This window comes from Chionomys nivalis, chromosome 11 (genome assembly GCF_950005125.1).
Source record: "Chionomys nivalis chromosome 11, mChiNiv1.1, whole genome shotgun sequence".
Lineage (NCBI taxonomy): Eukaryota > Metazoa > Chordata > Mammalia > Rodentia > Cricetidae > Chionomys > Chionomys nivalis.
In genome coordinates this window covers 23951692-23979539 of record NC_080096.1, presented here as the reverse complement: position 1 = coordinate 23979539, position 27848 = coordinate 23951692, and the positions used below count along the sequence as shown (strand labels likewise).

The following is a 27848-nucleotide window of genomic DNA, read 5'->3' as shown; positions in this document are numbered from 1 at the left end:
TCCCAACTACTGTGGTTCTCTTTCGTTAGGGGCTCTGAATCCTGTTGCCAAAACTCTGGCTTGACTACCCACACTCTCATAACCACACAGCAAACTAGAAAGGATGGATGGTGTGAGGTCCCAGAGCAGAGTGTGACGTGCCATGCACCTGTCCACCAGGCAGCTACCATCTGCCACGAAGTAGAATAGTCTGGGTCTAAGTACCGGACAGAGGGGACAGTGTTTGAATCTACGTTTCAAGGATTGGTTGGTAACAAAGGACTGGAGACAACAGACAGGGCAGCGAATAGGCAGAGAAACAAGGCTGCCAGCAGTGCCTTCTAAAAGGATACCAGCTGGCATCCGCTGAGCCTTGTCTTCACCCAGCACCTTTATAGACTTGAATCGTCTGCTGGCTATTCCTGAAGGGAATAAGCCAGGAGGTTCTTAAGTAACAAGGATCTTCACCCTTAGACTTGCATCCAATGTCTGAGGTTTCACAAGACCACAATCAAGGTCTCCAGCCATGGTTGAGTTATCACGTGATGCCTCAACTGTGGGGATCCAGGGCCTGCTGGTATGGGTGTCGCAGCTGTCGGTCCCTTGCGTATGTAGGGCAGAGCCTCTACTTTTCAGGCTGGATTAACATCCCCTCAATTGCCAGAGTTCCCACAGCAAGGGAACTTTCTAGGCAAGTTGGCTCACAAGGTAGAGTACCATTGGTTAGAAGGAATATCACCTCTTAGGTAGTCGGGACTGTGCCACCGCATATAGTGGCAAAGCTAACTCATAAGGCAGGTACTGTATCCCACTTCAGAGGCAGAGAGGCAGGAGGGATGAGTGTGGGTTTCATTTTGAGAGAACGGAGAGCACTTAATTCTGAGAATCTCTGTCTTTTCAATGAAGCAGAAAATGAGGATGTCTCCTGAGAGGTTGGAGGGGAAGCCGAGCCAAGTTGGAGTGCCAGCTGTCAGCTGTGGGGGGAGGGGTTCACTAACATGAAAACTTCAGGGTTGGCCTTGTCCCCCTCCCCTCTGCCCTGTTCATCGCGACTCCCGGTGCTGTGTTTTATGCTATAACCTTCTCTGTCGCTGGGTTTTCACACACGGCAGGGACTTCACAAAGCCCTGGTCACACGGACCATGTGGGAACCCAGACAACCTGATTCTCCACCCAGAATTTAATTGTAGTGTGTGGAGATGAAGATCAGACAGCGTCATCCTCAGACTGTTTGGGCCCAGACAAATGGCACTAGCTAGGACTTTTAAGTTTAATAAAGCGTATTACTCTGGTCACAGAGGAAGCTGTGACCTAGAGGAAGAGGAATGGGTGCCGGCTGGTCCATAAATTCAGCCCCAGTCCCATTCCAGGGGTATCCTAGTCAGGACACCATAAGTACCTGGAGGCCCCAGGCTGGGACTGTTCTGGCGTCCAAGTTTTCGCTCGCTGCTGCCTGTGGGATTAAGTGAGAGCCGGGACTAAGCTCTTGTCCTGCCGTCCTCTGTACTGGGCTTGGTGTTCCTATGTCTATCACTCACATGCTCCACCACACCCCAGGTGAGTCGGTCCCTGCAGCCAGTCCCCTCTCTCTAAAACCTGTGTCCCCGAAAACCACCCTTCCCCGAACCACCTCCGGCTGGACCTCAAAACAAGCCACTCACTCTCCGCACTCTAACCACACAGGACACCAGGACCAGAGAGGCAGTTCAGTGACATTTTATTTTTTCAAACTGGTCCTCCTGGCCGGTCCCTGGCAGTTCCTCTTCTGGCCACGAGGTTGTTTGCGGTAGGCCTCCAATTCCTCAAAGTACTTGGCTCGCAGAAGCGCAGCCCTCTGTCTATAGGGCTGCTTGTCCACGTTCGCTGTGGAGGACCACATCTTCCCTGTGGCCTTGGCCACCTCCACCACTGACCAGTTGGGATTGTCGTGCTTCAGCTGGGGATAGTGATCCTGGGAGAAGAGCAGGAAGGATGACGGGGGCTGCCGAGGTGCCAGTGGGTCCCTCCTCCTCTTCCTCTTCCTCTTGCCCACGTAGTTCATCATTTCTTCCTGGTACCGGGCTTTGTCGAGCTTGGCCAGGGCTTCATACTTTGCCTTTTCGTGCTTCGAGATAGATCTCCATTTTTCTGAACACTTTCTAGAGAACTCTTTAAAGCCAAGGTAGGCATTTGGCTGTTGCTCCTTGAACTTGTTCCTGTAATTTAGCATAAAGTGAATGTAAGACGAGACATTCACCTTGGGCCTTAGCTGTACTTCTTTCCCCATGTTTATATAACCATGATTTCCTTTCTCTGGATTCCACTAATTCGGATAGCAGAGACTTCCGTCTCCACCCCCCCAGGAGCAATCTAGAAGGTGCTCTGCTTGCGGTGGAATTCTCTCTGTGTGTGAGCCTCAGTCAGAGCCCGGGCTTTTCAGTGCTGGTGGCTTTGTTGGGTCACAGAATGGAAACTGTGATGTCATCCCTGAGCTGGCCAATGCCAGCCAAGCTCAGTCATTTGCATGTAGGCCCTCCTAGTGGTTGGTTACTCCAGGGACTTTTTTTTTCCTCTAAGGAGAGATGAGGGTTTATCTCAACCTTATTAGAGTAGCTACTGGCCCTGAAGAATCTTTTCCATTGGCTTCCTGGAGGCTGTGGGCTTTGCTCAGCCTCCGGGACCTTTCCATCCTCATCCCACAGTGGGTCATAGCAAGGGCTGCCTCTCTCCCTGGGAGACTGTCAGGATGTCACCTCCTTATCCTCCACCCAGGCTAGAAATAATGAACACAAGGAGGGTGGATGGCTCCGGAGCTGTCAGGATAATATGTGACGGCTTTCTGTCTGCCTTGAGCAGTGGCAAGCCTGCTGCACACAGGACTTTAGTAGTGACTCTAAAAATAATCGGCGATGACAGCTGAGACTCGGTTCCTGTCAGGACAAAGTTGTCTAATTTAAAACCCAAGCTCTTGGGCTCAGAGTCTGACTCTTTCGTTTCTCTGAAGATCTTTGGGAGGAAGGAGGGAGGAGAACCCGGGAGCTTCTTAATTACACTGGAGTTCTTGTAAATATGAATTCTTAGCTCTTTGGGCGGCCCCCTCACCATCTTCGAAAGAGTTCTCATTTCTTAGGGTTAGTGTACAAAACACAAGACAAGTAACAGCTGAGCAAATGGACGTAAGTAGTTAAGACTCCACTGGTCACCCAACTGAGAGTTCAGTAAAGGCCAGCAGACTTGTCTGTGTGCAAGTGGATTTGCTAAAAATTCAGCAGGTGACCATGCCACATGCATAGGACAAGAAAAACAAATTCTCAGTTGTAGAAAGGAGCTGCAGGCTGCTTCCCACCGCACGGCTAGCTTTACCCAAAATAATTACACGTAAATTGTATTCTTTTTTTTTTCTTTTTTTTCTTTTTCTTTTTTTTTTTTTTTTTTTTTTTTTTGGTTTTTCAAGACAGGGTTTCTCTGTGGTTTTGGAGCCTGTCCTGGAACTAGCTCTTGTAGACCAGGCTGGTCTCAAACTCACAGAGATCCGCCTGCCTCTGCCTAAACACTGCCTGACCCATTAGTTTCAGCCTCTTATTGGCTAGTTTTCACATCTTGCCTTAACCCATATTTATTAATCTGTGTAGCACCATGAGGTGGTGGCTTACCGGGAAGGATCTTAACCTGCGTCCATCTTGGAGAGGACAGCTATAGCGTCTGGCTCACTGCCTTCTTCCTCCCAGCATTTAGTTCTGTTTACTTCGCTTACCTAATTTTCTGTCCTATCAAAGGGCCAAGGCAGTTTCTTTATTAACCAATGAAAGTAACACATAGACGGATAACCCTCCTCTATCACTTAGTGGCATAAAAGGGACCAAAGTTAAGCAGCCACCAACAGGCAGGAGCCATGACTTTTGAGTGTTGACTGATTGGAGCCACCAAGCTGAAAACTGTTTTGGGAGGGACTAGGTGTGAGTTTTTGGTCTCAGCCTGTGCACGTTATTTCCCGGAGTTCAGTGTGGGGCGGGGGGTGGGGGGAGGGCGTCCAGAAGTATACAGATGGTCTCAGCAGCAGAGTCCTAGAAGGAACATATTATGAGACCTCCAAGACAGGCTTCAAAGGTTGGCTTGTGGTGAGGAAAGGCATCTATCTTAACACACCTTGCTGTGAGCCTAGGATTTCCCCTAAAATGTGTTTGAACTAGCAGGGGTCATTGCTCCAAATGACCTGTAAGATACCATACCAGTAGAAGGTGTGTCCCCCATGTGTGTGTATACACATGCACACCTGTGTGTCTGAGAAGCTGAGAACGGAGAAGAGATCATCAATGAGAACTTATTACTCCAGAACATTTATCAGTAATATTTTGCTCTTTATTTTGAGGGGAAGAGGTTGATTTGCCTATTTGCTGGAATTGGCCTGGTCTTGGGAGATGAGTAGCGCACAATCCTTCCTGATATCAAAAGTGAGATGTGAGGAAGAACTTTGGTTAGTCTACCCTGCCCAGGCATGTTCTGCACATACACACACACACACACACACACACAGTAGCTTCATGTGCAGCTGCCTTCCGTCATAGCCACGATAACCATCTATATGCTAGCAGACACAGTGGGAAAAGACAAAAAGGATACAAAAGCTATGAGAATCTGTTGGTGTGCGGGCCAAAGGCTACTCTCCTAGGAAGATGATCAGCCTGAGCCACACCAAGGTCCATTTCATGTGACTAGATAGTGAGGAACCTCAAGAGATCAGGAATGGAGGACGCGAGTTCAAGGCACCTGGCTCCTGCCTCCACCCCCTCGAGGTCACTTGGAACTGTCACCTCCCTGGACTAGCCATCTTTTCCCACGGTACCGTGTCCTCTCGGAGCCGCTCTCCTCCCAGGCTCATAAGTCCCTCCCTCTCCTGTCTTCTGTCTAGGCTGGTGACTTGTGTTGTCACTGACTCTGAGTCCTCTGTCACTTCCCTACATCCCAGGACCTTCCTGAGTCCTGCCCTCACCTCGGTGGACAGTCTGTTTATTATATACTCTTCAAATTATTGTAATTTGAGTCACCATCTGTTTCCTGCTGGAACCTTGACCAAAGCACCATGAAAATGATCTCTCACCGTATAGACAGCAACTGCAAAGTAGACAATTCTAGATCCTCAGACGCCCACAGTTCCTCAAGACCCAGGAGGGCCTTCAGGGACAGTGCCTGCCAAGGGTAAGGATCCAGCCCAGGCAGAGGCATCTGCTGTCCTGAATTGTGAGATGTCCTCTAGGCAGGGGTAATGGTCTAGTATTCAGACAATAAAGAACTCAGGTTTCGTGGATGACAGGACTTCTGTTGTGAATACTCAGCTCTGACATTTTGGCTCAAAGGTAACCTCAGACAATGCATAAAAATGATCGTAGCTGTTCCAATAAAGTTTTATCTGTACAAGCAGGCTATGGGCTAAGAGTTATAAATCTTCTGGCCTTTGGTCTGGTCATAAGAGTTCAGTATTTGTTTCAGGCTTGTTGACTGCAATTTATAATAAAAAATATTTTGTCATGGCTTATTAACTAACATGTACATAGATAAAGTGTGTGAGCCCCTGTTTCTGAGAATGATGATCCATTCATGGACCCTATGGTGGCAGTTTTCCTTCCCACTGGAAGAAGGGAGCCACGGAATCAAGTTTTACTGAACTGTATTTAGTATGTGTGTGATGTACTATTCTATTTTGATGGTTATAAGAAAACCCACAGGCTGATCTGGCTCGCTAATAGTTCCAGCCGATCACAGAACTCCATCTAGGCAAGTTCACTTGGGGTCCTAGAGGGTCCCTTCCCTTGGTGCTGGTAACGTGAAGTGGGGAGAGTATGGCTTCCAGGGTTAGACAAACAGGAATTCCAGAGCCGGCTTTGCTCATCAGCGGGTGCCTTCGGCCGAGTTTTTGAAAGACAGCGATGGAGTTGAGACAGCGACTCCCTTGGTAAAGCGTTTGTAGCGTGAGGACCTCCGCTTGGTTTCCAGAACCCACATCACAAAGGGAAACAAAACTGGCATGTGAGTCCCTGGCGGCCACTGGTCAGCTGCTGAATCAGCCACCCCCCAGGCCAGCGAGGGAGACCCCGTGTCAAAAAGACATGGCGGAGAGCAGCAAGAACAGCACCCGAGGTTGACCTCTACCCTCCGTGTTATGTGCACACATGTGCGTGCGCACGCACACACGTGAACACAGACACACAAGACAACGAAAAGCAGTATAGGATGCCGACAGAGCCAGGATTTACATAGTGCAGTGAAAGGAGGGAAAGCCGTTGGCACCATGCTATCCACTACAGTGTAAACTGGACTCGGGGTCAGGGAAAGGACAGCTGTGTCTTCATAGCAGAGGAGACCGCCAGGCATCACTTCAACAAACCTGCCCAAGTGGTCAGCAGCAGTGTGCTGGGTCACACTGACAGCACACAAGCCCTCTCTATGATACCATAATTGGAGCTTTGCCCCCTCGGTGGTGGCCCTCCACACTCACATCCTGGGTCCAGTTCCAAGAAAACATTAGACCAAGCCACATCCAGGTTCCAGACATATGATTGGTGTTCTTTAGACATCAAGGTCTTGGGGAAACAAGTAATCTAACACACCTTGGATGAGACTAAAGTGATGTGGTAACTCAGTAGGAGGAGAGATGCTGGGTTGGATTGGAATCAGTGGAAGGGGGCCTTAGGAGACAGCTGGAAACATCTGGATTAAGCCTTCCAGCAGTCAGTACTGTAGCAATGCTGATTTCTGAGTTTTAATGCATGTTCTTTAAGTATGACTCCAGCCTTAGAGAATGGGGGAGGAGCATGCAATGCCATTGTTTGGTGGGTAGGTAGACAGGAAACAGAAGATGGTCAGGTACAAGAATGGAGATATGGTAGCGAAGGTCAGACCAGTCTGGTCACCTCTGGAAAGGCAGATCTAAAACTAGACCATGTATGGGGGTAATCCCTTACAGGCCCTGACAAAACCACTCAACCCACAGGGTTAGAGACTGTACCTATTTTATCCAGCTCCCTGACCGGTTTCCAACCACAGTGGCCATCTTTTGTCCACCTGGCATCCCTTCTTTTTTTTTTTTTTTTTAAGAACTGTTCCTACTGTTCCTACACACTAGTCCTAGGTCCTTCTGGAAACCATGTCCTTGCTCTAAGGGATAAAAGTACATGGCCTAGGCAAACGACCTCAGACCCACTGTGGACATTTTCTGTTTACCATTAGAAAAGATGTCTGTGTTCTTTCTGCTGATGAAGGTGTGATGGTGAATCTGGAAGCTTCTGAGCAGCCTGTGGTTCAGCCTCAAGCAGCTGCCATTTGCAGTTGGCCAGCAGACAGCCCTGCAGAGCAAAGTTGGTGGCCTTTGAGCTCCTAGCTCTGGACATCTGAGCCAGCTGCAGCCCTGATCTTCTGGGGTTTGCTTACAACAGCTGCTGGTTGCTTCTCTGTTCCAGACTGATTTGGATTTCTTCCACTTGAAGCCACCCGTACATAGAATGGGCAGAGGTGTGATGGGACAGGGTACGTAGCAGAGACACACACGTGATGAGACAGGGTACATAGCAGAGACACACGTGATGGGACAGGGTACATAGCAGAGACACACACGTGATGGGACAGGGCACATAGCAGAGACACACACGTGATGGGACAGAGTACATAGCAGAGACACACACGTGATGAGACAGGGTACATAGCAGAGACACACACGTGATGGGACAGAGTACATAGCAGAGACACAGGCATGATGGGATGGGATAAGAGGAGACAGGAACTCTCCTCTCCCTGGTTTTGGTTCTCCTTTGCTGGCAGCCTTATCATGTTGACAGCCCAACCCTGGCTGGTTCCAGACATAGTGTATGCCTCACATACCATGGCCCTCATGGCCCCCATGTTTGTGCCTGGACCTTGCTGTGATGAGACACAGTGTGGAGAGTGGCAGTGGACAGCACCTCACCTGACCTGTCACCTGCCCTGTGAAGTGGATGTTGTCATTGTTCTAAATAGCTGGGGAAACTGAGGCCCATAGCAGGCACTTTACTCACCCTGAGTGAGCCAGCTAGGGATTTGAAAGATGCTAGTCCAGGTCACCAGGCAGACTTCAGGGGCCTCTGTGGGGTGTCTCTTCTTCACATTGCTTCCACTCTGGTAGCCCCTTACCCCGGAGGCTCCCTGGCTGCCCAGAGATGTGGCCTCCCCCAGAGGTCATTGCTATACACCGAGGCTTCTTGACAGCTAGCTCTGCCTAAGGAACAAGCATCATTAAACAGCATCCTGTCCCCATCATTGTATGTGACTGTGGATGCAGAAAGTAAAGCCACTGCCACAAGGTCCTAGGACCAGTGTAGCAGTGAGAACAGAATCCAGCTCCATGACAATCCGAGACCCCCCTGCTGGCCTTAGTGTGCACATAGGGTCTAAAGCCCTGACTATGCTGCTGTCCATGAAGCAAGGTCACCCAGCTATGACTCAGAGCCACATTCTGGGGATGAGGGGATGATATGCAGAGTGGCAGTGATGTGGGCGAGGCCCTTGGAAGCCATCTACACATTTCCTCTGTGGGGGCATTCTAAGAGAAGTATGCTAGAAGCTACCCTGAGATGGGTGTGGCCACCCTCCCTAGAAGAGGCAGGCTTCTCTTTCCTCCCAGTCATGTCTTCCAATGCAGGAGGAAGATGGGCAGGACTGAGAAGGCAGGAACTGCTGGTGGGAGGGAGTTCTGAGGTCGCTTCCTTTCCACCTTAGCTCTGTTCGGTGCCCAGAGCAGTTGCTAGTGTTCTCATTGACCTTGGAGGCCTACTGGGGGAGTTGTCTGGTTAATCAATCCTATGTCCTCTGGAGGTATCATTTTTTGTACATTGCTTGGGTACCACCCATATTCCTTCTGTGAGGCCCTTACTGTGTCAGCACAGTCCCCAGCAGTCCCCAGTGTGCAGTCTGTGGGAGCACAGCTGTATGCAGGAGTCCCTAGAAGTGATGTTATATGTCTACCTAGTTAAGAGCAGAGCCTGTATTTAAAATCAGGACTGGCTGGTTCCCAGGCCCAGCCCCACCCTGAAACTTCTTCAGTAGCATCTGTGCAGAATCCACTGGAGGCACCAGCAGCAAGGCAGACACCTGGGCCAGGCAAAGAGAAGGGTTGGTACCCTATGAGATTGTCATGGTCATTGAGCTCTGAAAGCCTGTTCTATAGTCCCAAGTCATGACAAGTATGAGTGGCTTCAATGTTCCAGGGCATCAAGATTACTATCCCAGATCTCGGGTCTTCCTTGGTGTGGTAGAGACCTGGATGACAACATACCCTTACTGGCAAAAGAGCATAACCTTACTGAGGCCATTAAGGGTACAGTCTGTTTTGAGGCACTACTCCACACAGCCTGGAACAGGGCTAGAAGGGAACTAGTGGACATATGGGCCAGGGAAGGACAACATTTCCAGGAGTGGAAGAAGAGATATTGGCACACCTTCCCTACTGCATCACCCACAGAACTAGGTGGAGGAGGGGTGTTATATGGAGAGGGTCCCTTGTTTGTCCTGGCTAGCTTACACCCGAAATAACCACACAGAAATTGTATTAATTAAATCACTGCTTGGCCATTAGCTCTAACTTCTTATTGGCTAACTCTTACATCTTAGTTTAACCCATCTCCATTAATCTGTGCATCACCACGTGGCTGTGGCTTACCAGCAAGATTCTAACTGACGTCCATCTCAGGCAGAGGATCCATGGCTTCTCTCACTCTGCCCTTCTTCCTCCCAGCATTCAGTTCTGTTTTCTCCACCAACCTAAGTTCCACCCTATCAACTAGGCCAAGGCAGTTTCTTCATTCACTAACCAATTAAAGCAACACATGAACAGAAGGAACCCCTACACCAGAGGGGCAGTCCCTCTCCTCTTCATCTCAGTGAGCACCCACTCCTTCTCTCCACCAGGCAACCTCAAACCAGGAGCCTCTCTACTGATGGGTCTAATGTAGGTCACATGATCTACCACCCCGATCCAGTTGGCTGCTGCTCATTGTCATGTAATACATGTACATGGTCACCCGTTTCCAGAGCCGCCAGCTGTGGGGCACAGCGTGCTCTTTGAAGTCTTTCAGTGCTCAGGGAAGAGTGGAACCGTGTGACTTAGATTGGAAACAGAAGGGGACGGGGCTGGGCATCATCCTTAAGAAATGTGACTGCCTGCTTCCATGCCCCGGATGCAGTGTCCCCAGCACCTTCTCCGTTAGTTTAATTGTGTCAGCATCTCAGGACACATGGCGTATGTCAGGCAGGAAGCATCCAGCCCTTCAGCTCTGAGCCTACCCCCGCCCCGGTGAAACCACCTATTGCACTGCAACCCAAAGCGCAAGCCCTAGATGTCAACAGCAAAGTTTGCTATTCCAGCCACAGACCCAACCTGGGGCCTTGTTCCTCCGTGTTCCAGGCTCAGACACATCCTCCAGGGAGCCACGAATCTGAAGGAAAAACATTTGCCTGGTGCGGCTGGGGGCTCCCTGGAGCAAACAGTCAGCCAAACTGCAAAGTTCTGCTCATTGGTGGAGTTCATGGAACTGCTTGTAGGGAGAGAGAAACACTTGCCCATAGTGAAAAGACTCCATGGCTGCTAGGCTGGGAGTGTCTGCTTCTCGGGCATCCCCCAGGGAGGTTCCAGCAGGTGCTGAGCGAGTGGGGGTGGGACAAAGCCAGGCCACTATCAATGTGGTGACCCATGTCTTCCTGGCACAAGTGGGCAGCGCTCTCACAACCAGGACATACGCAGCATGGCACCTGACAGCCCTCCTTCCTGTCCCCACCCTGCACATGCCCTCTCCTTTCCCCCAGCAGGATCCCCCTCGTTCATATGCTCAGTCCATGGTCTCTCCTTCCACTGTGCAGTATTCAGTGAGTCCTTCCCATTGCAGCAGGCACTCTGTCATGTACCGAGGAAGGGTGGGCAGACAAGAAAGTGACAGTGGGCCGGGCGGTGGTGGCGCACGCCTTTAATCCCAGCACTCGGGAGGCAGAGGCAGGCGGATCTCTGTGAGTTCGAGGCCAGCCTGGTCTACAAGAGCTAGTTCCAGAACAGGAACCAAAAGCTACAGAGAAACCCTGTCTCGAAAAATAAAAAAAAAAAAAAAAAAAAAAAAAAAAAAAAAAGAAAGTGACAGTGGCTTTCTTCAGGATGCTCTCGGTCTGGAGAGATACAGGCCCAGGAAATGGTTCAGTGAGCCCTGGGAACTCAGGAGGCACAAACTAGGCCAGACATTCATGGGCAGGTTTCCTGTTGCTAGTGCTCATCCCCCCCGCCGAAGGAGGAGTAGTAGCTGGGATAAGGATGTGTAGAGGAAGCTGGTCAGGGAGAATTGTTCATAGCTGTAAACATTCCAATCCGGGATGGTTGTCTTAGGGCTAAATACCATGACCACAAACAAGTTGGGCAAAGAGTTTATTTCATGTTACAGCTTGAACCCTGTTGTCCAGGGAAGCTGGAGAAGGAGCTAAGAACAGGAACCTGGAGACAGGAGCTGAGGAAAAGCCATGGAGGAACGCTGCTTACTGGCTTGCTCCCCGTGGCTTGCTCAGACTGCGTTCTTATAGCAGTCAGAACTAACAGACTAGGGGTGGTACCTCACACGGTGAGCTGGGCCCTCCCACGTCAATTACCAATCAAGAAAAGACATCACAGGCTTACCCACAGGACAGTCTGGCAGAAGTTTTATATGGTGGAATGACTCTAGCTTATGCCAAGTTGATATAAAACTAGCCACAAGGTGGGCATCAGGACTAGGAGACCCCAAAGGACTTCTGGATCTAATCTAAGTCATTATCCCCCTTCTGATTGCAGAGGGAATGTGATCAGGAAAGAGCCCCAGCCAATGGAAGTAAGCGATTGCCCTCAGTCCATTGTCTGTCCATGCATGTACAGTGCAAATGTCCTGGAGCAGAAAAGTTCAGTTGGTAAAGTGCTTGCTGCTCAAACACGAGAACCTGAGTTCAATCCTCAGAACCCATGCAAAAAAGCCAGGCATGGTGATATCCACCTGTGATCTAAAAGCTGGAGAAGCAGAGACCATAGGAGCCCTAGGGCTCACTGGCTAGAGAGTTCCAGGCCAATGAGAGAAAAGAATTTCAAAAGACAAGGTGGCTAACTCCCAAAGAATGATACCTAAGGTTAGCCTCCTCTCTCTCTCTCTCTCTCTCTCTCTCTCTCTCTCTCTCTCTCTCTCTCTCACACACACACACACACACACACACGAACCTCCACACACACAAGTTTCTGGTGTTCCCACTGCCCTGACAAGAGTTTCTTGCCGCTGCCTGTGGCCGCCAGCCAGCCGTCTCCCACCCTGCCCTCCCGCCCCCTATGCTCAGGCTTCCTCCAGCTAAGCCTTGCACTTTCTGAGAAGCGGTTGGGTCCGTTGCCAGCTCTCCCAGTGCAAGCCATATTTGTTATTGTAATTATGCGATTTAAATTAAACATCACATAAAAGGATGAGATACGAGTTCGGAAGGAAATATGGTCGCCGAGATGGAAACTCCATCGACTTCTCTTGAACGACTCTGCGAAGGCGTCTCTGGAAAGAATCAGAAGGGCATAGCCACCCCAAAGTTAGGTCCCTCGGATCAAGATCAAGAGCTTGGTACATGGTACCAGTTGGTAAACATCTGTTGTCTGGGTGCCTGGTGAATGACATCGTGGTTGTGACTTAGACGAGATACAGAGTCTGGAGCAGAAGCTTGTGGTCAGGGAAAGGCCTTAGTTCTATGCAAAGCTGACTGGCAGTTCCATGGATGTTTAAGTTGTACACATGGTAATGAACCGTCTAAGTCACATGTTTGTCTTTTATGGTTCCCTCCTTAGACATTCAACCTTCATTTCCTAGGGGCGTCATCCGTGAGGCTTGTGTGCTGGGAACGAGCGAGCGCACTTTGTAAAGGACCAGACAGTAAATGACAATGCAAAGCTTCCTCACTACGTAACTTCTGATCCTTGTCCCCTCCCCCCGACCCAGCCACCTCCCAATAGCCACTGTAACCATTTTATGGGGTCTGGGGTGTTGAACCCGGGGAATCACACACGCTAGGCAAGCACTCTACCCATCCCTAGGGCAAGGCGCTTTCTGTGGCCTGACACAGCACAGTAGACTCAGCAGCAGGGGCCGGTATGCAAATGAACGGATGAGCGTGGCTGTGAGTCAGCAGAGGGGAAACTGTATCTACAGAAATTGGCAGCCACATTCTTTGTTATTGATTTATCCCTCGGTGTGGCTGGAGAGGCGAAGCTCCCAGCCTGCCTCATGTGCGGCATGACCTCTAGTTGGGGAGATCATCAGGTCCAAAGATGATTACAAGTCAGTAGGCCCAGGACGGTGATAAGTGACCATGCTGCAGAGAGGACACGCTGACCAGGCGTATAGGACATTGTTCCAGGGAGTCAGGCAGGGCAACAGGAAGACGCTCTGTGTAGAGGGAGTATCACGTTCAGAGCAGGAACTCAAAGTGGGTGTCACAGGGTGGGGCACATAAGAGTTTGGGCTCAGTTCTGGAACTGGTGGATGTGTCCCTCTAGGACTTTACCCGGATTAGCTTGCTTGTACCACAGCGTCCCCTCCATCCCCCTGACAGAGTGGTGGGAAAGATATGACATAAGGCTGTACCTCCCTCCCCTGTCTGGCCATTTCCCAGGGCTGCCGTGAGGATGAGGGATGGCTAACACTGGAGACTGAAGTGCGGAAAGGCCTGGAGCCCCACAACCCCACGAGGTTACAATGGTTCAGAACCATTGCCCGTGTGAGGGGCACCTCACAGAGACAGGGACTGCCCAATCCAGGAAGCTCAGCTCCTCGTGACACACAGCGCCCTTGCATGCTTCATACCTGGTGCCTGGATACACCCGTGTGTCCCCCAGTACCGGCAGTCTTCAGGGATGCTGGCATTTAAACCAGTCTCCTGTGTCTCCGCTGACAGGCAGCAGTGCCCGGGGACTCACTGTTGCAACCCAACACCGTGACCGCAGGAGAAGCTTCCATGAAGAAATGCTTTCACAAACCACCTTCCTGCCACCAGGAGCAAGGCTGAGCATACTCTGAGAAGCGCTCCAAGTCACTCTCCCCCTAATCAACTGTGGGCATTAAAGGAAGTGATTTTTTTTTTTAATTCTCCTCAAGCCAGATTCCATTAATGAAGCCCCATTTAACAGAAGTCAATTTACCAAAAAGAAAAAGAAAAAAAAAGCCTCGAGTGTAATTGCTTAAATACATTTTATGTAGTACTGCAGTAGCGGGCAAGCTTGGAATTCCCCAGGCCCCCCAGAGAGAAGTTAATGTGGTCAGAAAGGTTTGAAGGGGGAACCTCTCCTTCTGTGTTTCTCTCCTTTAATTACGATTCTGAGAGGGAGCAAAATTAAAGAGAATCCTGGCGGGTAGGAGGAAAGGAAGGAAGACACAGGGTGGAATTCTACCTAGGCTCTTCCATGGTTGTATGTGACAGTGGCTCTCTGGCTGAGTACCCAGATCTCACCTCTGCCTCTCAATGCTGTGTGACGTTGAGTGCATTTCTTAACCTCTCTGTGTAGCCAGGTGGCCCAGTGGGAAACAATATAAAGAGCTCAGATGTGAGGGCGGAGACACTCAGAGAACAGTGTTACTTCCAACCTACAAAACTCTCCTGCTTAGCTAGGAAGAGTGCTGTGTGCATGTGTGTGTGCAAAGGGGTGTGTGTGTGTGTGCGCGCTGAAAGCCAGGCAGGAGACAGGCCAGCAAAGGGAAGGGTCCCCTGAGAATGTGACATCTGCCTGATAGCTGGAGGGTGTGTGAGAGAGTAGAGGGAAAGCCAGCAAGACAGGCAGAGGGAGCCGGTCAAGTGCAAAGGCTCTAGGCAGAAAGAGGCCTGGGCGGTTTTCACAGCAAGCAGTCCATGTTTAGAGCATAAGAAACGAGGTGGAGGTGGAAGCAGAGAAGGGGAGCTTTCCTGGAGGCCATGGAGGTCCAACCTAAGGACTTTAAGGATGGGAGCCACTGGGGGTTTGTTTTGCTTTGTATCCTTTTTAATGAATGCCGCCAGGGGTCGTTTACACAAAATCATACTCCCAGTCGAGTGCACAGCTTGCTGGTAAAAGTGGCCTTCCCACACAGTTAATGGAGCCTAGATCCTTCCCACGCAGTTAACAAAGTCTAGATCCAAACCCTTTCCCTCCTTCTCAGATAGGCAGGATCCATTGACAGCTCCCAGAGTGCCAGCAAGTGAGACCGCACTGTGCCCTCCGCGTTCACGGTCCACATTCACAGACCTTACTCATGATGCTCACTCATGGCCCGTACTGTCTAACACTCACTCTCCATGGCCTAGGTCTGCCCACACCACTTTCTCTTTACCACCTGAATCCCCTAAGTCTCCACTCTTCTGGTTCGGTATGACCTCAGCCTGCAAGTTTACCGATATATTTGTACTTACTGGTGTGGAAAGGAATTGTTTGTTGGTTTTGCTTTTCGATTTTTGGCAACTAGGTTCTCTTACTGAGCAGCACAGACTGGCCTCAAACTCTCAGCAATCCTCCTGACTCAACCTCTCAGGGGCTGAGACTCTTGGAGAGAGCCACTGTAGTTAGTTCTCTTAAAAACTTTGCACCCATGCTGGCCTCACCTCTCCACAGTAGTCTGATGAGGATCCCGCTACAGAAGCCCTCAGTTCTGCTAAAGGGCCAAAGACACCCTCAAATGCTCAACACATAGGCTTGGAAAGACAGGGAGCAGAGCTAGGGGGAGAGAGAGGGGAGGGGAGGGGAGGGAGGGAGGGAGGGAGGGAGGGAGGGAGGGGGAGGGAAGAAGAGGAGGAGGAGGAGGAGGAGGAGGAGGAGGAGGAGGAGGAGGAGGAGGGGGGAGAAGAGGAGAGGAGAGAGAGAGGAGTAGAGGAGAAGAGAGGAGAGAGAGAGAGGAGAGAGAGGAGAGCCTTGCAGTCTGAGAAGAGATGGGGCAGCTGGAAATTTCCAGGTAACCACACGCTAGCCATACATAGGAAGCCAAGCATCACTCCCACCCACTTCACCCCTAAGCTGGGAAGTTCCCTGCCCCAACTTCCAGTTATACTCTGGACTGCTAGACAACCCCTCCTTGCCTTTTTTAAAGAAGCAGCCGTGGGGTCTAAATGATTCAGGTGAATTTCGCCTAATTCTGCTTTCCTATGTAAATAGCCTCCAAACTCTGTCACTGAGCTCAAATTGAATTTGGCCTAGGGTGGGGGAGCCCACGGTACCAATTGAAGCTCCTTAGGAAACTTAAATGACTCACCATGTAATAAACTATTTTAAATGGGATCTGGTGAAATACTGTAATTGGTTTCTATAATAGTTCTTGCCCAAGCACTATGGGTTATATTCCTAGAGTTTTGTGTGCGTCAGCATTTTCCTGATAGTAAAAATTCAGTTCAGAGGGTACCAGGCTCCTTGGTTCAGTCTTTCGTGTAATGTATATTTATGGAAAGCCACTCTTTTGGCTCTCTATTGTCTGCCCCTCCACGCCCCCCCCCTTGCCTTCTCCTCCTTCCCCTCCATCTGGGAGACTCACCTGTGGGCAAGCATCAAGTTTCCACTTGGCTGGATCAATAGGATCCTCAGCAGGGACTCAGAGGAGGCCGAGAGTGTGTTCTGGTTGGCCCTTCCTTGCTCTTTCCTGTTGAGGTTTTCAGAAACCAGGCGAAGATCTGGGCAGAGAATGGCTTTTATCAGACAACCCTATGGTCAGGGGTGTTTCCTGTGTTTCCTCTGCTCCAGGAGGGGGTGGTAATGAGCTCCCCTCTCCCGACTCCCTGTGCTCCACCCCCACTCCACCCCATCCCTTAGTGCCAGCCTCCAGAGCTACTCCTTTCTTACTGGCTTCTCCACTGCCCGCTATCACTTCAACAAGGAATCTTTCTCAGACTGGGACCCTAACACATCTGCTTTGTACCAAATGTCATGCTGGCTTTTGCCGGGTATCATCTTGTGGAGCCCCTGCAGCCCTGAGAAGGGGATCTCAGCAACTCTGTTCCATAGATGAGGTCACAGAGTCTTCGAGGGTTTAAGTGATTTTCTTGAGGTTGTACAGTGCAGCTAACGGATCCCCAATAGACCCGGATGATTCCCTACTCAGCCTCCTCATTGAGGGGTGATCTTCAGGAGACATGGTGGAAGTATGACTGGAATTGGGTTCTGTTGTTATAAGTAGGGAAGGAGTTGCTGTGACGGACTGGGATATGCCCGGCTCTGGACTAGCCTTGGTACCCAGACATTTGCTCGCTTAGCCCCTAGACATGGGGGCTGGGCTTCTCACTTAGAAAGGTCTGGTGCCAGGTACAAGGTCCCAGTAGGGAAGCCTCATCTGCGCTTAAGCCAAGACCTATGTGGCTTTCAAGTCCAGAAGCTTAGGAAGTTTCCTGAACCTGGGGTATTTTAGGGACTTCTAGTGTCCTGCAAAGTGACAATATAGCGCAGGAGGAAGGGAAACAGGTGACACAGTCCCCAGACAAAAGAGAGCAAAGACCCAGACAGTAGGAAAGGCAGTGTATGCCAATGGGATTGTGCATAGAGGATACTCAACCTGGCTTCTTGCTTCCTGGGGTGGTCTCAGGCCGAGGATCTGATGGATTAGGGGAATCGGGGATGAAGGGAGTAACTTGCCTGGAAATGTCTCTAGCCACACAGACCCCCAGCTGCTAGAGTGGGGTACAGATGGTGGGTAGACCCCTTGATGTCCACTTTTGCTCCTGACCCCTCTGTGTCCTGTCCACCCAGGTTTACTGGAGCCAGTCTCCCAGCCCCTGTCATCAGCAGCAAGAACTGGCTGCGACTGCACTTCACGTCAGATGGCAACCACCGGCAGCGTGGCTTCAGCGCCCAGTACCAAGGTAAGCACAGCCCAACTGGGGCATCCTCTGAGAGCAGTGACAGAAGTCACAGAAGTGACCTTAGGGGCCTCGGTCCCACACACTCGGCCACACGTTACTTCGGGCAGCGGCGTCTTGGGTCCGTGACATTTGTGGACCCAGAGGTCTCCACGATTGCATCTCTGCACTTGCCCAGGTAGCCTTAAGCCACCATAGTGGTAGTTCTCAGGTGCTATAGGCCTGACTGTCGCTCTTCAGGCCAGGGCCATCATCATCACGATTAGCACTGAGTCAGGCCCAGTGTGAGGAATATGGCAGGCACCTCCTTTCCTGTCACTCTGTGCTGAGTAGATGCTGGCTACACATCCCTTCCATAGCGAGAGACACTAGTTTCCCCGCTACCCTCCCCACCACTTTTCTAAGCCAGAGCCCTGTGTTTCCTCAGCAGCTGTTAGCTGATCTTCCTAGTCAGGAGGCTCCCCACACCTCATCTCTTCTCATTCTGTCGAGAGCACAGCGCTTTGCATGCAGAGGCAGAATCCCTCTAGGGATGACCCCTGCTTCTTCCCACCTCCCATATAGGTGAGAACTCAGAGCAGGAGCGGCACATGGAAACATAGGTAAGGACCTTTAGGCTCCAATAAGGAAGGCTTCTGCACCCCAGGAGCCACCTCTAAAAGAGGAGTGGGTTAACCCAGAAAGGGGCTACACTCCATACGTGAGGGAGAGCGAGACATGCAGTGGCTTCATGGTAGGGTCCCCGGCATGCCTCAAAACCTTTCCTGTAGTTTGGGCAGTATTCAAAACTGATAGATACCTGGAGTCTAGGGTCAAAGCTGCAGGTGTTGGAACCATATCGTCACATCTGGGCTTCATGAGTGGTCTCATTCCCTCTGCCTACACTAAAGGAGACTTTTAAAATACGTGAAAATAAAAATTAACAAATCAGAAACCCACTGGGCCTGAAAGCACTGCAGAGCCCGGATTTCCTGGAGATAGTATATCCCACCATTGAGATCTTGCTCCTGAGTGACAGAGGCAACCACCTGCACCTCCTGTCATGTTCTCTAAAAGAGAAAAGCAGCGCTTAAGAGTGCGACTTCTCCCGTGTAAGTGCTGGGTGTGCCTGATCGTTGAAGTTCCCGAGGCTCTCAATGTCACTGTGACAAGTGAAAGCGCAATGGCAGGCCAGAGCAGCAGTTGCACCAGGCCGTCTCAAGGTCATCTGATTACATCCCTGCTGCGTGCCTGCTCCTTAGCTACCATGTGTGGGCAGTCTCTAGGTCTTCCCCTCACTGCATACCTCCTGTGTGGCTCTTGCATACCTACTGTGTGCTGGGCCCCATGCAAGGCAGCCTTCAGCTCTTAATCCCTTCAGCAGAGACTCAGATAAGCTGTGCCACCAGCCCAAGAACACACAGCCCCCACTTGCATGGTGAAACTGGGATTCGCCTACCAAGCCTTTATGAATTGATCCATAAAATCGCAGGCTTTGTGCTTAGCTGTCTCCCTATGCCTTTCTGGTCAGTGACTTTGAAACTTTTGTTGAGTGAATCATACCCCACCATAAACGTGTGTGTGTGTGTGTGTGTGTGTGTGTGTGTACATAAGCATTTTTCCAATCACAGACTACAGTGCTCATGGATTGTAGAACAAACTGTCACCCAGGGTGTTTGGCCTGGGTGTGAGGTACCCTGAGCTTTGCTCTTCCACTTTATACTGCTAGCCACAAACTGACTTAATTTCACAAGTCTGAAGTGGAGAATGGCTCACAATCTAAGAAGTTCTGTTTCAGGCATGTCCTTCTGAAACTTTTTGAGGCCCTCCAGTTTGTGTCCCCTCATGCTCCCACACGGGACTTTTGTGATGCTGTGTCTCAGGGCTGCCAAGGTCATGAACACTTGGTCCCCAGTGACTCTGTTCTATCCTAAACATGTTTTCATGAAACAGGTGCATTGGCAGTTCCATTTTTATAAGCACACAAGGCATGACCCAGGATTGGTATACCACAGGCCCAAGATTTCATTTATTGCATCCCAGACCAGGGAGACTCAGTACATATATGGATTGCTTAGTGACCCTGGAGCCCTGTTTCTAATGGTGATGAGAGTGTTGATGGTGACGATGGAGGTGGTGGGGGTGATGATGATGGTGGAGGTGGTGATGTGATGATGATGATGATGATGATGGATATGGTGATGATGATGATGGAGGTGGAGGTGGTGATGTGATGATGATGATAGATGTGGTGATGATGATGATGGATGTGGTGATGATGATGGAGGTGGTGATTATGATGATGATGATGGTGGTGGTGGTGGTGGAGCTGGTAGTGATGATGATGATGATGACAATGATAGAAATGATGGTGATGATTATGATGGAGGTGGTGGGGGTGATGATGGTGATGATGATGGTGGAGGTGGTGATGTGATGATGATGGTGGTGGTGGTGGAGGAGGTGGTGGTGGTGGTGATAATGATGCTGATGCTGATGATAGAGGTGATGGTAATGATGATGATGATGGAGGTGGAGGTGATGATGATGATGATGGAGGTGGTGATGGTGATGATGATGATAGATGTGATGATGATGGAGGTGGTGATGATGTTGGTCGAGGTGGTAATTATGATGATGATAATGATGATGATGGTGCTGGAGCTGGTAGTGACGATGATGATGATACAAATGATGGTAATGATTATGATGGAGGTGGTGGTGGTGGTGATGAAGCTGGGAGACAATCAGTGGATAAAGTACTTGCTATACAAGTTTAAGAGTGGAATTCAGAACTCACACAAGTGTCAAGCTAGTGTGGCAGCCCACCTGTTTCCCCAGTGCTCAAGTGGTAGAAACAGCAGGTCCTCTGAGCAAGCAGGCTAGCTGACCAAACTGGCAAGCCCTGGGTTCAAGTGATAGACTCTACCTCAGTCAATAAAGAATAAGGTGGAGAGTGATTGAGGAAGACATTTGTCATGAGTGTCTGCCCTCCACACTCATGCACACATTTACACAAATACATGCAAATACACACACCCACATCCATACATACAGCAACAATTACAATGATAATAATCATAAGAGAGTTTAGTTGTGTTCGTGGCCAGGCACAATTCCAGCTACTACCTCTGGAGACAGGGAATATGGTTCGCCTCATAAGGACTACGGGAAGTGAAAGGTGGCCCTGGCACATGGTGGATGCTCAGAAAAGGGAGCCTTCAGCCATACACCCACCCAACCTCTTGAATTCCTGTTTGGACTTCTTGTGCAGTAGAAGAGATAAGGGTGGGGCATTCCCCTTCTCGCGCATGCATTCTTTATCTTCAGCTCTTTTCATCCTGGAGCCACAACCCAGCCTGCGCTCCACCGCCCCTCCCATTGCCTGTCTTTCCAAGTGAACCCTGGTGGATCAGAGACAGTATGTGCGCGCATGCGCGAACACACACACCGTGCCCTCTACAATGCAAAGAGCAGGGGTCTCCTTCCCTTCAGAAATTCTAGTAGTCACACACTGTTTGGTGGTTAACCAAGAGGTCGCACTAACAGCATCCACTAATGCATTCCTCAGAACCTCAGCTGGGCCACCATGAGACTTTCCGTCAGATTTGAAACGCCTCCAAGCATCACGCGCAGCCAGCTCTGAGGAGCTTTGCATAATTTTCTCAATTATCAGTGATCCTTCAACAGTCGGCTTCTCGGCAGTGGTCTGTGCCAGGACTCAGTTCCTCTCTGCATGATTTCTATGCAGTCGCTTGTTCTTCATTAACTGGGACAGTGACTCCAAGGACGCCAGGGCACCCTGATAGTAGCTTTCCCCATCGGCATATCCTGAACCCCTCAGCCTACCTGTGTCCACTTCTTTCTGTCTCCTTCCATATCACCATCAGCCTTCGGCGCAGCTACTGCACTGACATTCTGCCAGACGTCCCCTTTAGTTTTCCTTTGCCACAGGTTATTAGTAACAGAACCTCACTGCTACACCAATGTTCCCGTTCAGGTTTGCCTCGTCACCTTTTCTGTGTAAGAACATGCCACCATCTTCTGTCCCAAGAGCCGCTCCCACGTTTTCTAAGTCCTTCATGAATCAGGGCCATGCCCTCCTTTCCGAACACCACACCATCGATCACAATAGCTTTGCTAATGACCTCTGTGTCATCAGAGCCCAGCAGGCACGTCCAGCCTTTTGACACGTAACCAAGTTACAAAACTCATAACAAAAAATATCTCGTCATGTCTTAAGTAAGCTTGTTATTTTTCTTGGCCCATGTTCATAGCTGCTCTCTGCTTTGTGGGCCGTGGCAGCGCATGTCTGACCTGAGAGTGTGGGTTGCTGGACCTTCAAGCTAAATTGTATCCAAGTGGTCTCTGGCAGTATGACCACAGACTTTTGATGGTCTTTGTCAGTTTCAAGAGAGTCCAGTGCCCTGGGCCCTGGAAACCTAGGCATCCCAAGACTCACTTGTCTGAGTTTAGGTGTGCTGTGTGCAGCACGGGAGTTAGTGTCTAGTCTTCTGTGCCTTCATTTTCTAACTGATCACTCAATATTTTTCTGTCCTCTGCTATGCTGATACCCTGCCAACCTTTGGGGGTTGACATCAGAAATGGTGCCACTAATTTCCCTCTCTGTATTTGCAGACATTGTAGTGAGACATGAATCCTCTCTTTGGGGAATGTCGCGGGTTAGGGTGAATCTTAAGTTCTTTAAATACGGTCTTGACACGTACCATGACACCTGGCCTGGTCTCTACCAGAAGACCACCTCTGCCCTGACCCTTCATTCAACTCTGCATGAGAGTGCAGTAGCTGGTAATGATATTCTAGCCAGCCCCTTCCTCATCAAGCCTGGATTCGTCCTATGAGTCCTTTGGCCCAGAGACAATGCTAGCTGCATTCAGGAATCACCATTCTTCCCATTGGTTCCAATGAGGTGGCTCCAGCAACTGCTAGGTCTACATCCTATAGCCTTCGGCCTCGGGCATGTGTCCTGCTTGTCGCTAGTGTTCCGAACGCGAGCAAAGGATGAGAGTGGTTGGCGAGGCTCCTTTGGGTGATGGAGCTGCAAGGCTGGTTCTCAGCAGCAGCGCAGCATTTGTGAAGGAAGTGAGATGCAGGATGTGCATGCATCCTTCTTATGTCCCCAAAAGAGGAGATCACAATTCAGTTTTCAAACTACTACCCTGTGCAGCTTTCAAGAAATGAACTCAAGGGAGCAAAACAAAATATAAGCAAGAGAGGGTAAGATTAAACAGGAGCAGCCGAGATCCTCTCAAGAAGGGTTGGAGAAACTTTCTAAGGGTGAGCAAACACTCTGGGGATGAGTGATCACAAGGGACTTAGCATTGACTTAGTCAACAGGACAGCCAGCTACAGGCCGAGGATGTTGAGTCTGAATCCATAGACACAGGCTCTGTCTGTGTCTGCACTCCCGGAGCCATGGGGAGAGGACAGGCTTCCCACTTTGCTAAGACTCCCTTGTCTCCTGTTAGCTCAGTCTGATAACTTGAACTTCAAACTAGAGAGCTGTTTGTACCACCAGCTTCCTCCTGCTCACCGCATGCCATGAGTCCCACTAACCTTTATGACAGCAGGGAAATGTCTTATATAGTTAGCCAGGACGGAAGGGATAAGCAGGCAGCCCGGCAGTCCTTCTCATTCAGAGGAGATGAATGTCCCTACTAGGATTTCCATCAACCAGTCTGAGCTGGCATGTCGCTCTCGGGAGTCCTGACTCTGCACCTACAGTGAGAAAGCACATGTCCAAGCGTGACTTGCATTCTCTGTGTGACTGTATTTAGCCACAGGCTCACATGTATGCTCATGAGAGTTCTGGTTGCAGACATGAATGACTGAATATGCAAAGATAACACCTATATGCTTATGTGCACCAAGGGGTGTACGTTTGAGTGGTTGCTGAGAAACACCAAGGCAGCACCAGGCTGCACCTCTTCTTCATTGATGATCGCAGAATATTTCTTATTTTTTCCTTCTTTCTATGTGTCTCTGTGTAAAGTGTTTACATGCGTATTCACGCGTGTATGTATGTGTGTGTACACGCACTTGTGGATGTGTGCTTTTGGAGGTCTAAGGTTGTTGCCTGAAGTCTTCCTTCATCATTCACTCCTCCGCATTCTTCATGGAGACAGGCTCTCTCAATCAAACCCAGATTCACTGATATTTCCAGTCTGGCTAGCCAGCTTGCTCTGAGGATCCCCTGTCTCTGTTTTCTAGGGCTAGAATTTAGGTGAGGCAACATAATGCCCCTGGTATTTATGTGGGTTCTGGGATCTGAACTTGGCTTGGACAGTAAACAGTCTAACCACTGAACCATCTCCCCAACCTCCTAGGTAAGACCCTCCCTCTTTCTAGCAGCTAGTGCCTGAAGGCAACCCCAGTTGAACAATACTTATGGGCACGCCCACTAATAAACGAATGTGTGGGCAATGTGAATGAATGTACTCCAGAAATTCCCAAGATTCTTAGTGACTTTCCCAACTATTCACTGACCCTCCTTTCTGACTGGTCCTGCAGTCGTTGCTCTTGGGGGCTCCATAGGGACCACTGCTCTGTGCTTGGGCCCTGCCCCTTAGCACCCTGGTCCACTTGGATCTTCTGATTTAGTTCATCAGTGAGTTCACTTTGTGGCTCATTTCCCCTGGTGTGCCATGGTCCGCCTACCTGGGCAGGCTGTTTTGCTATGTGCGAAACCTAAAGTGTGGCTGTGTCCCTGGGATCCTCGAAACTGATGCCCCACCCAGCATGTGAAGGTGGCTCTTTGATGCTGATATCCCTGGTGATATAAACCTTACCTAGATGCACATTCTTGACTGTGTTAGACAAACACCCAAGAGGAACAACTTAAAGGCAAGGTTTGTTTTGGTTCAAAGGCCACTGACTCCATCATTTGGGGACTGAGGCATGCTGGGAGTGTGTGGTGGAGCAGCAGCCTCCAGTAGCCAGGAAGAAGAGAATAGCCAGGGGCCAAGGCCGAGCTGCACGCCTCAAAGGCATGCCCTCAGGGACCCACTTCCGCCAGTGAAACCCACCTCTCGCAGTTCCAACCTCCTAGTAAATCCATTCAGATTTGAAATCTGTCAATGAATAAAATCACCAACCAGGTCAGGGCCCTCCCAGTCTAATCATGTCTAGAGATGCCCACACGGCACCCTCGGCTGCCTGCTGTCCTACCGCCCCAGATGTCTCTCATTCCATCCTGAGTCCACCCCTGGTTAACGTGACGTTAAAAGGTGGCCCCTTAAGCCATCCATAATCTTTAAATAAAAACAATAACAAGTTCCTGATTCCATCCAAAATGATACAACTGCCTTTTAACCAAGAAAAAGCAGTGGTTCCCACTCTAGAGTCTTAAGGCCTGAACAGCATCTAGGAGAGTTCATTGCAACAATGTAACATGGATGTTCGGGATCCAGCTCTCATGATTATCTTCTGCAGTCCAATCAAAACTTCCCATTGATCTCTGCTCACAACATTCAAGGCTTCTCAGGCAGTTTCTCCAAATTCCTCTAAATTCCCTCCCCAAACTAGTTCCAAAGGCTCCTGACCCCACTGTACCAACCCCCACGTCTCCAGAGCCATTTCTCTTTAGATGTTAAATCTCAGGGATAAAACATTTATTTTTTGCTTACCATTCAAAGGTTTCCGCCTGGGGTCCACTGGCCCCATCACCGAGGGCTTGAGGTGAGGCTGGCCGTCACTGTGGAGATTGATGGAGCAAAGTCACCCACTTCACAGTGCTCGGGAAGCTGAGACACACACACAGGAAGGGTTTGGCGCAGGATACAGACCCTAAAGAGATACCCCATGGCTGACCTCCTCCAGGCAGGACCCACTCTTGTCAAAGTTCTCAGCTCCTTTCCAAGTAAGCTCCGTCAGCTAGTACCCCGGGCTTCATGAGCCTTCCAGAGACATTTTATGTATCGATGGTAACACTGACCCATTCTTCAGCTCCCACATGGTGTGGGCCAGCTTCAGGCTCTACCTCCCATAGCCAGGGCCTGGGCCAACTGAACCTGGCTGGGCGTCTTTATAGATTCCGATGTATGTCCAGCAACCTTTTGATGCCCAGAGGTATCCTGGCTGATGCAAACCTAGAACCCCTGCTCCAAGAGTAAAAAGTAATAAAGTTAATATGTACATTGACTTATTAGACTCCTTCTCATTTAGCTCTCTCAACCTTGGTAAACTCCACTCTGTAGTCAAAGGAGGAAAGGAAAGGGAAGGGTGGAAGTGTACTTTAGCTTGGGCTGGGGATGACGTCATTCACTACTCACCCCAGCACAGCTGCCAGGCCCTGAACCTGAGGGTCAGGCAGTTCTTCTGGGGTGAGTAGAATAGAGAGGGTGTCTTAGGTAAGTCTTAGGTAAGGCTTCTGTTGCTATGATACAACACCATGACCAAGAACAACTTGGGGAGAAGAGGGTTTACTTCAGCTGACAGTTACACATCCCAGGCTGTCACTGAAGGAAGTTGGGGCAGGAAATGGAGTAGAAGCCATGGAGGAGTGCCATTTACTGCTTGCTCCTCCTGGATGGTTCACTCTGCCTTCTCACGCCCCTCAGGACCGCCTGCCCAGGAATGACCACATCCACAGTGGGCTGGACCCTCTCTCAGACAGTCACTAATCAGGAAAACGCCTCGTAGACTTTCCCACCGGCCAGTCTGGTAGGAACATTTTATCAGTCGAGGTTCCCTCTTTACAGATAACCCCAGCCGTGTCAAGTTGACAGAAAACTAGGCAGCACAGACCCCCAAATCAGGAGTCTTTCTAGGGTCCCAAGAGGGCAGAGGATTGCAGGGGGAGGGGGGCTTTCCCTTGCTACAATTTGGAGAAGAGAGGAAAAGCATCCCCCAGCCCCAGCAGCCTCTCTCTTCATACCCACAGCTCACATACCCCGTAAATAGCTGTAAGGAAACACCGTGTGGCATGAGCCCCTGGGAATAGTATCTGTGCTGCTCTGCGTGCATCCTCGCCCCTTCCCTCCAATAGATTCTAGACTCAGAAATAAGAATCTGCAATGAATCCCCCAGCCTCACCCCTGCCTCTTGGTCAGGCATCTCTGCCAACTTGCCTCGGATGGCCTGCACTGGGCCACAGACCCCACACTCACCTTGTTGCCCCAGGATCTTAGGGACAGAAATTTCAACCTTCCTCATGGCACTCGGACAGCTCCGCTTCTCCCAGGGAGGGTTGAATCTCAGCCATGCCGTATTAGCAGGGTTTGAATAATGCATGTCTCCCTGCTAATGCCCGCCTTTTGATAATGTGCCCATGTTAGTGTTCATTGGAAATTTTCCTGCTGGATACACACAGAGAGCTATGTACATTTATAAAGGAAGTTCCGGAGCGCAGAGGGAGGATGGAGCTCCATGGTAGCGGCTGACTCCCATCATGCATTCCACGGATACCATCCTTGTCAGGGGAACAAATTCCTTGGCCGGTTTTTCTATTTAGCCAGAAGTGGGGGCACTGGGAGAACCCCCTGCACACCTGACCCTATGGACATTGGTTTGGGAAGGAGTGTGTTTCTTCCAGTCCTAATTAAATGTCTGAGCCTTCAGCAACTGACCTGAGGATAGACAAGAAGAGGCTGGGCAAGGTGGCGAGTACTCTTGGAATCACGTAAGGGGCCAGTCACAGGAAATCTGGGCCTCCTCTTTGTGTTCTAACTCCAGGCACCTGACCCTCCTTGATTCCCAGCTTTAGTTCCTATCAAGTAAGCGTAACAGCTACCAGGCAAAGAGGTTGGAAGCTTAAGAACACAGTGACTGATGCCTGGGGCCCCAGGTACTCTTTTAGGCACTGAGAATATAGCGGCTAACAAGAGGGCTTGCCTTGGCCATGCTTACACTGCAGTGTGGGATGATGAATGAACCAGGTGCAGGGGCAGTGCACGGCTTTAACCCCAGCGCTGCGGAGGCAGAGGGCAGAGCTCTTATGAATTAAAGGCCGGGCTGGTCTACATAATGCGTTCTAGGATAGCTAGGGCTACACAGTGAGAGCCTGCCTCAAACATTAATTAATTAACCAA

At 50.2% G+C, this 27848-nt stretch overlaps 2 protein-coding genes across 8 annotated transcripts in view; one reads left to right on the top strand and one right to left on the bottom strand.

Annotated features, from left to right (window-relative positions):
- The window catches only part of Csmd2 (CUB and Sushi multiple domains 2), a 543351-nt gene that overhangs the window by 255082 nt on the left and 260421 nt on the right, over positions 1 to 27848 (top strand). For all 7 annotated transcript variants that reach the window (XM_057784126.1, XM_057784125.1, XM_057784122.1 and 4 more), the window contains exon 6: positions 17711 to 17823. In XM_057784126.1, coding sequence (XP_057640109.1) covers positions 17711 to 17823 — 113 coding nt within the window. The remainder of the gene's footprint in view (positions 1 to 17710; positions 17824 to 27848) is intronic.
- Hmgb4 (high mobility group box 4) lies at positions 1697 to 2245 on the bottom strand. The gene has a single exon (XM_057784128.1). It carries the CDS (start codon positions 2243 to 2245, stop codon positions 1697 to 1699), a length of 549 nt encoding a protein of 182 aa, XP_057640111.1.

Excerpts from the sequence above, each read along its gene's own strand:
- Hmgb4 (XM_057784128.1), bottom strand. The coding sequence starts at position 2,245 with ATGGGGAAAGAAGTACAGCTAAGGCCCAAGGTGAATGTCTCGTCTTAC.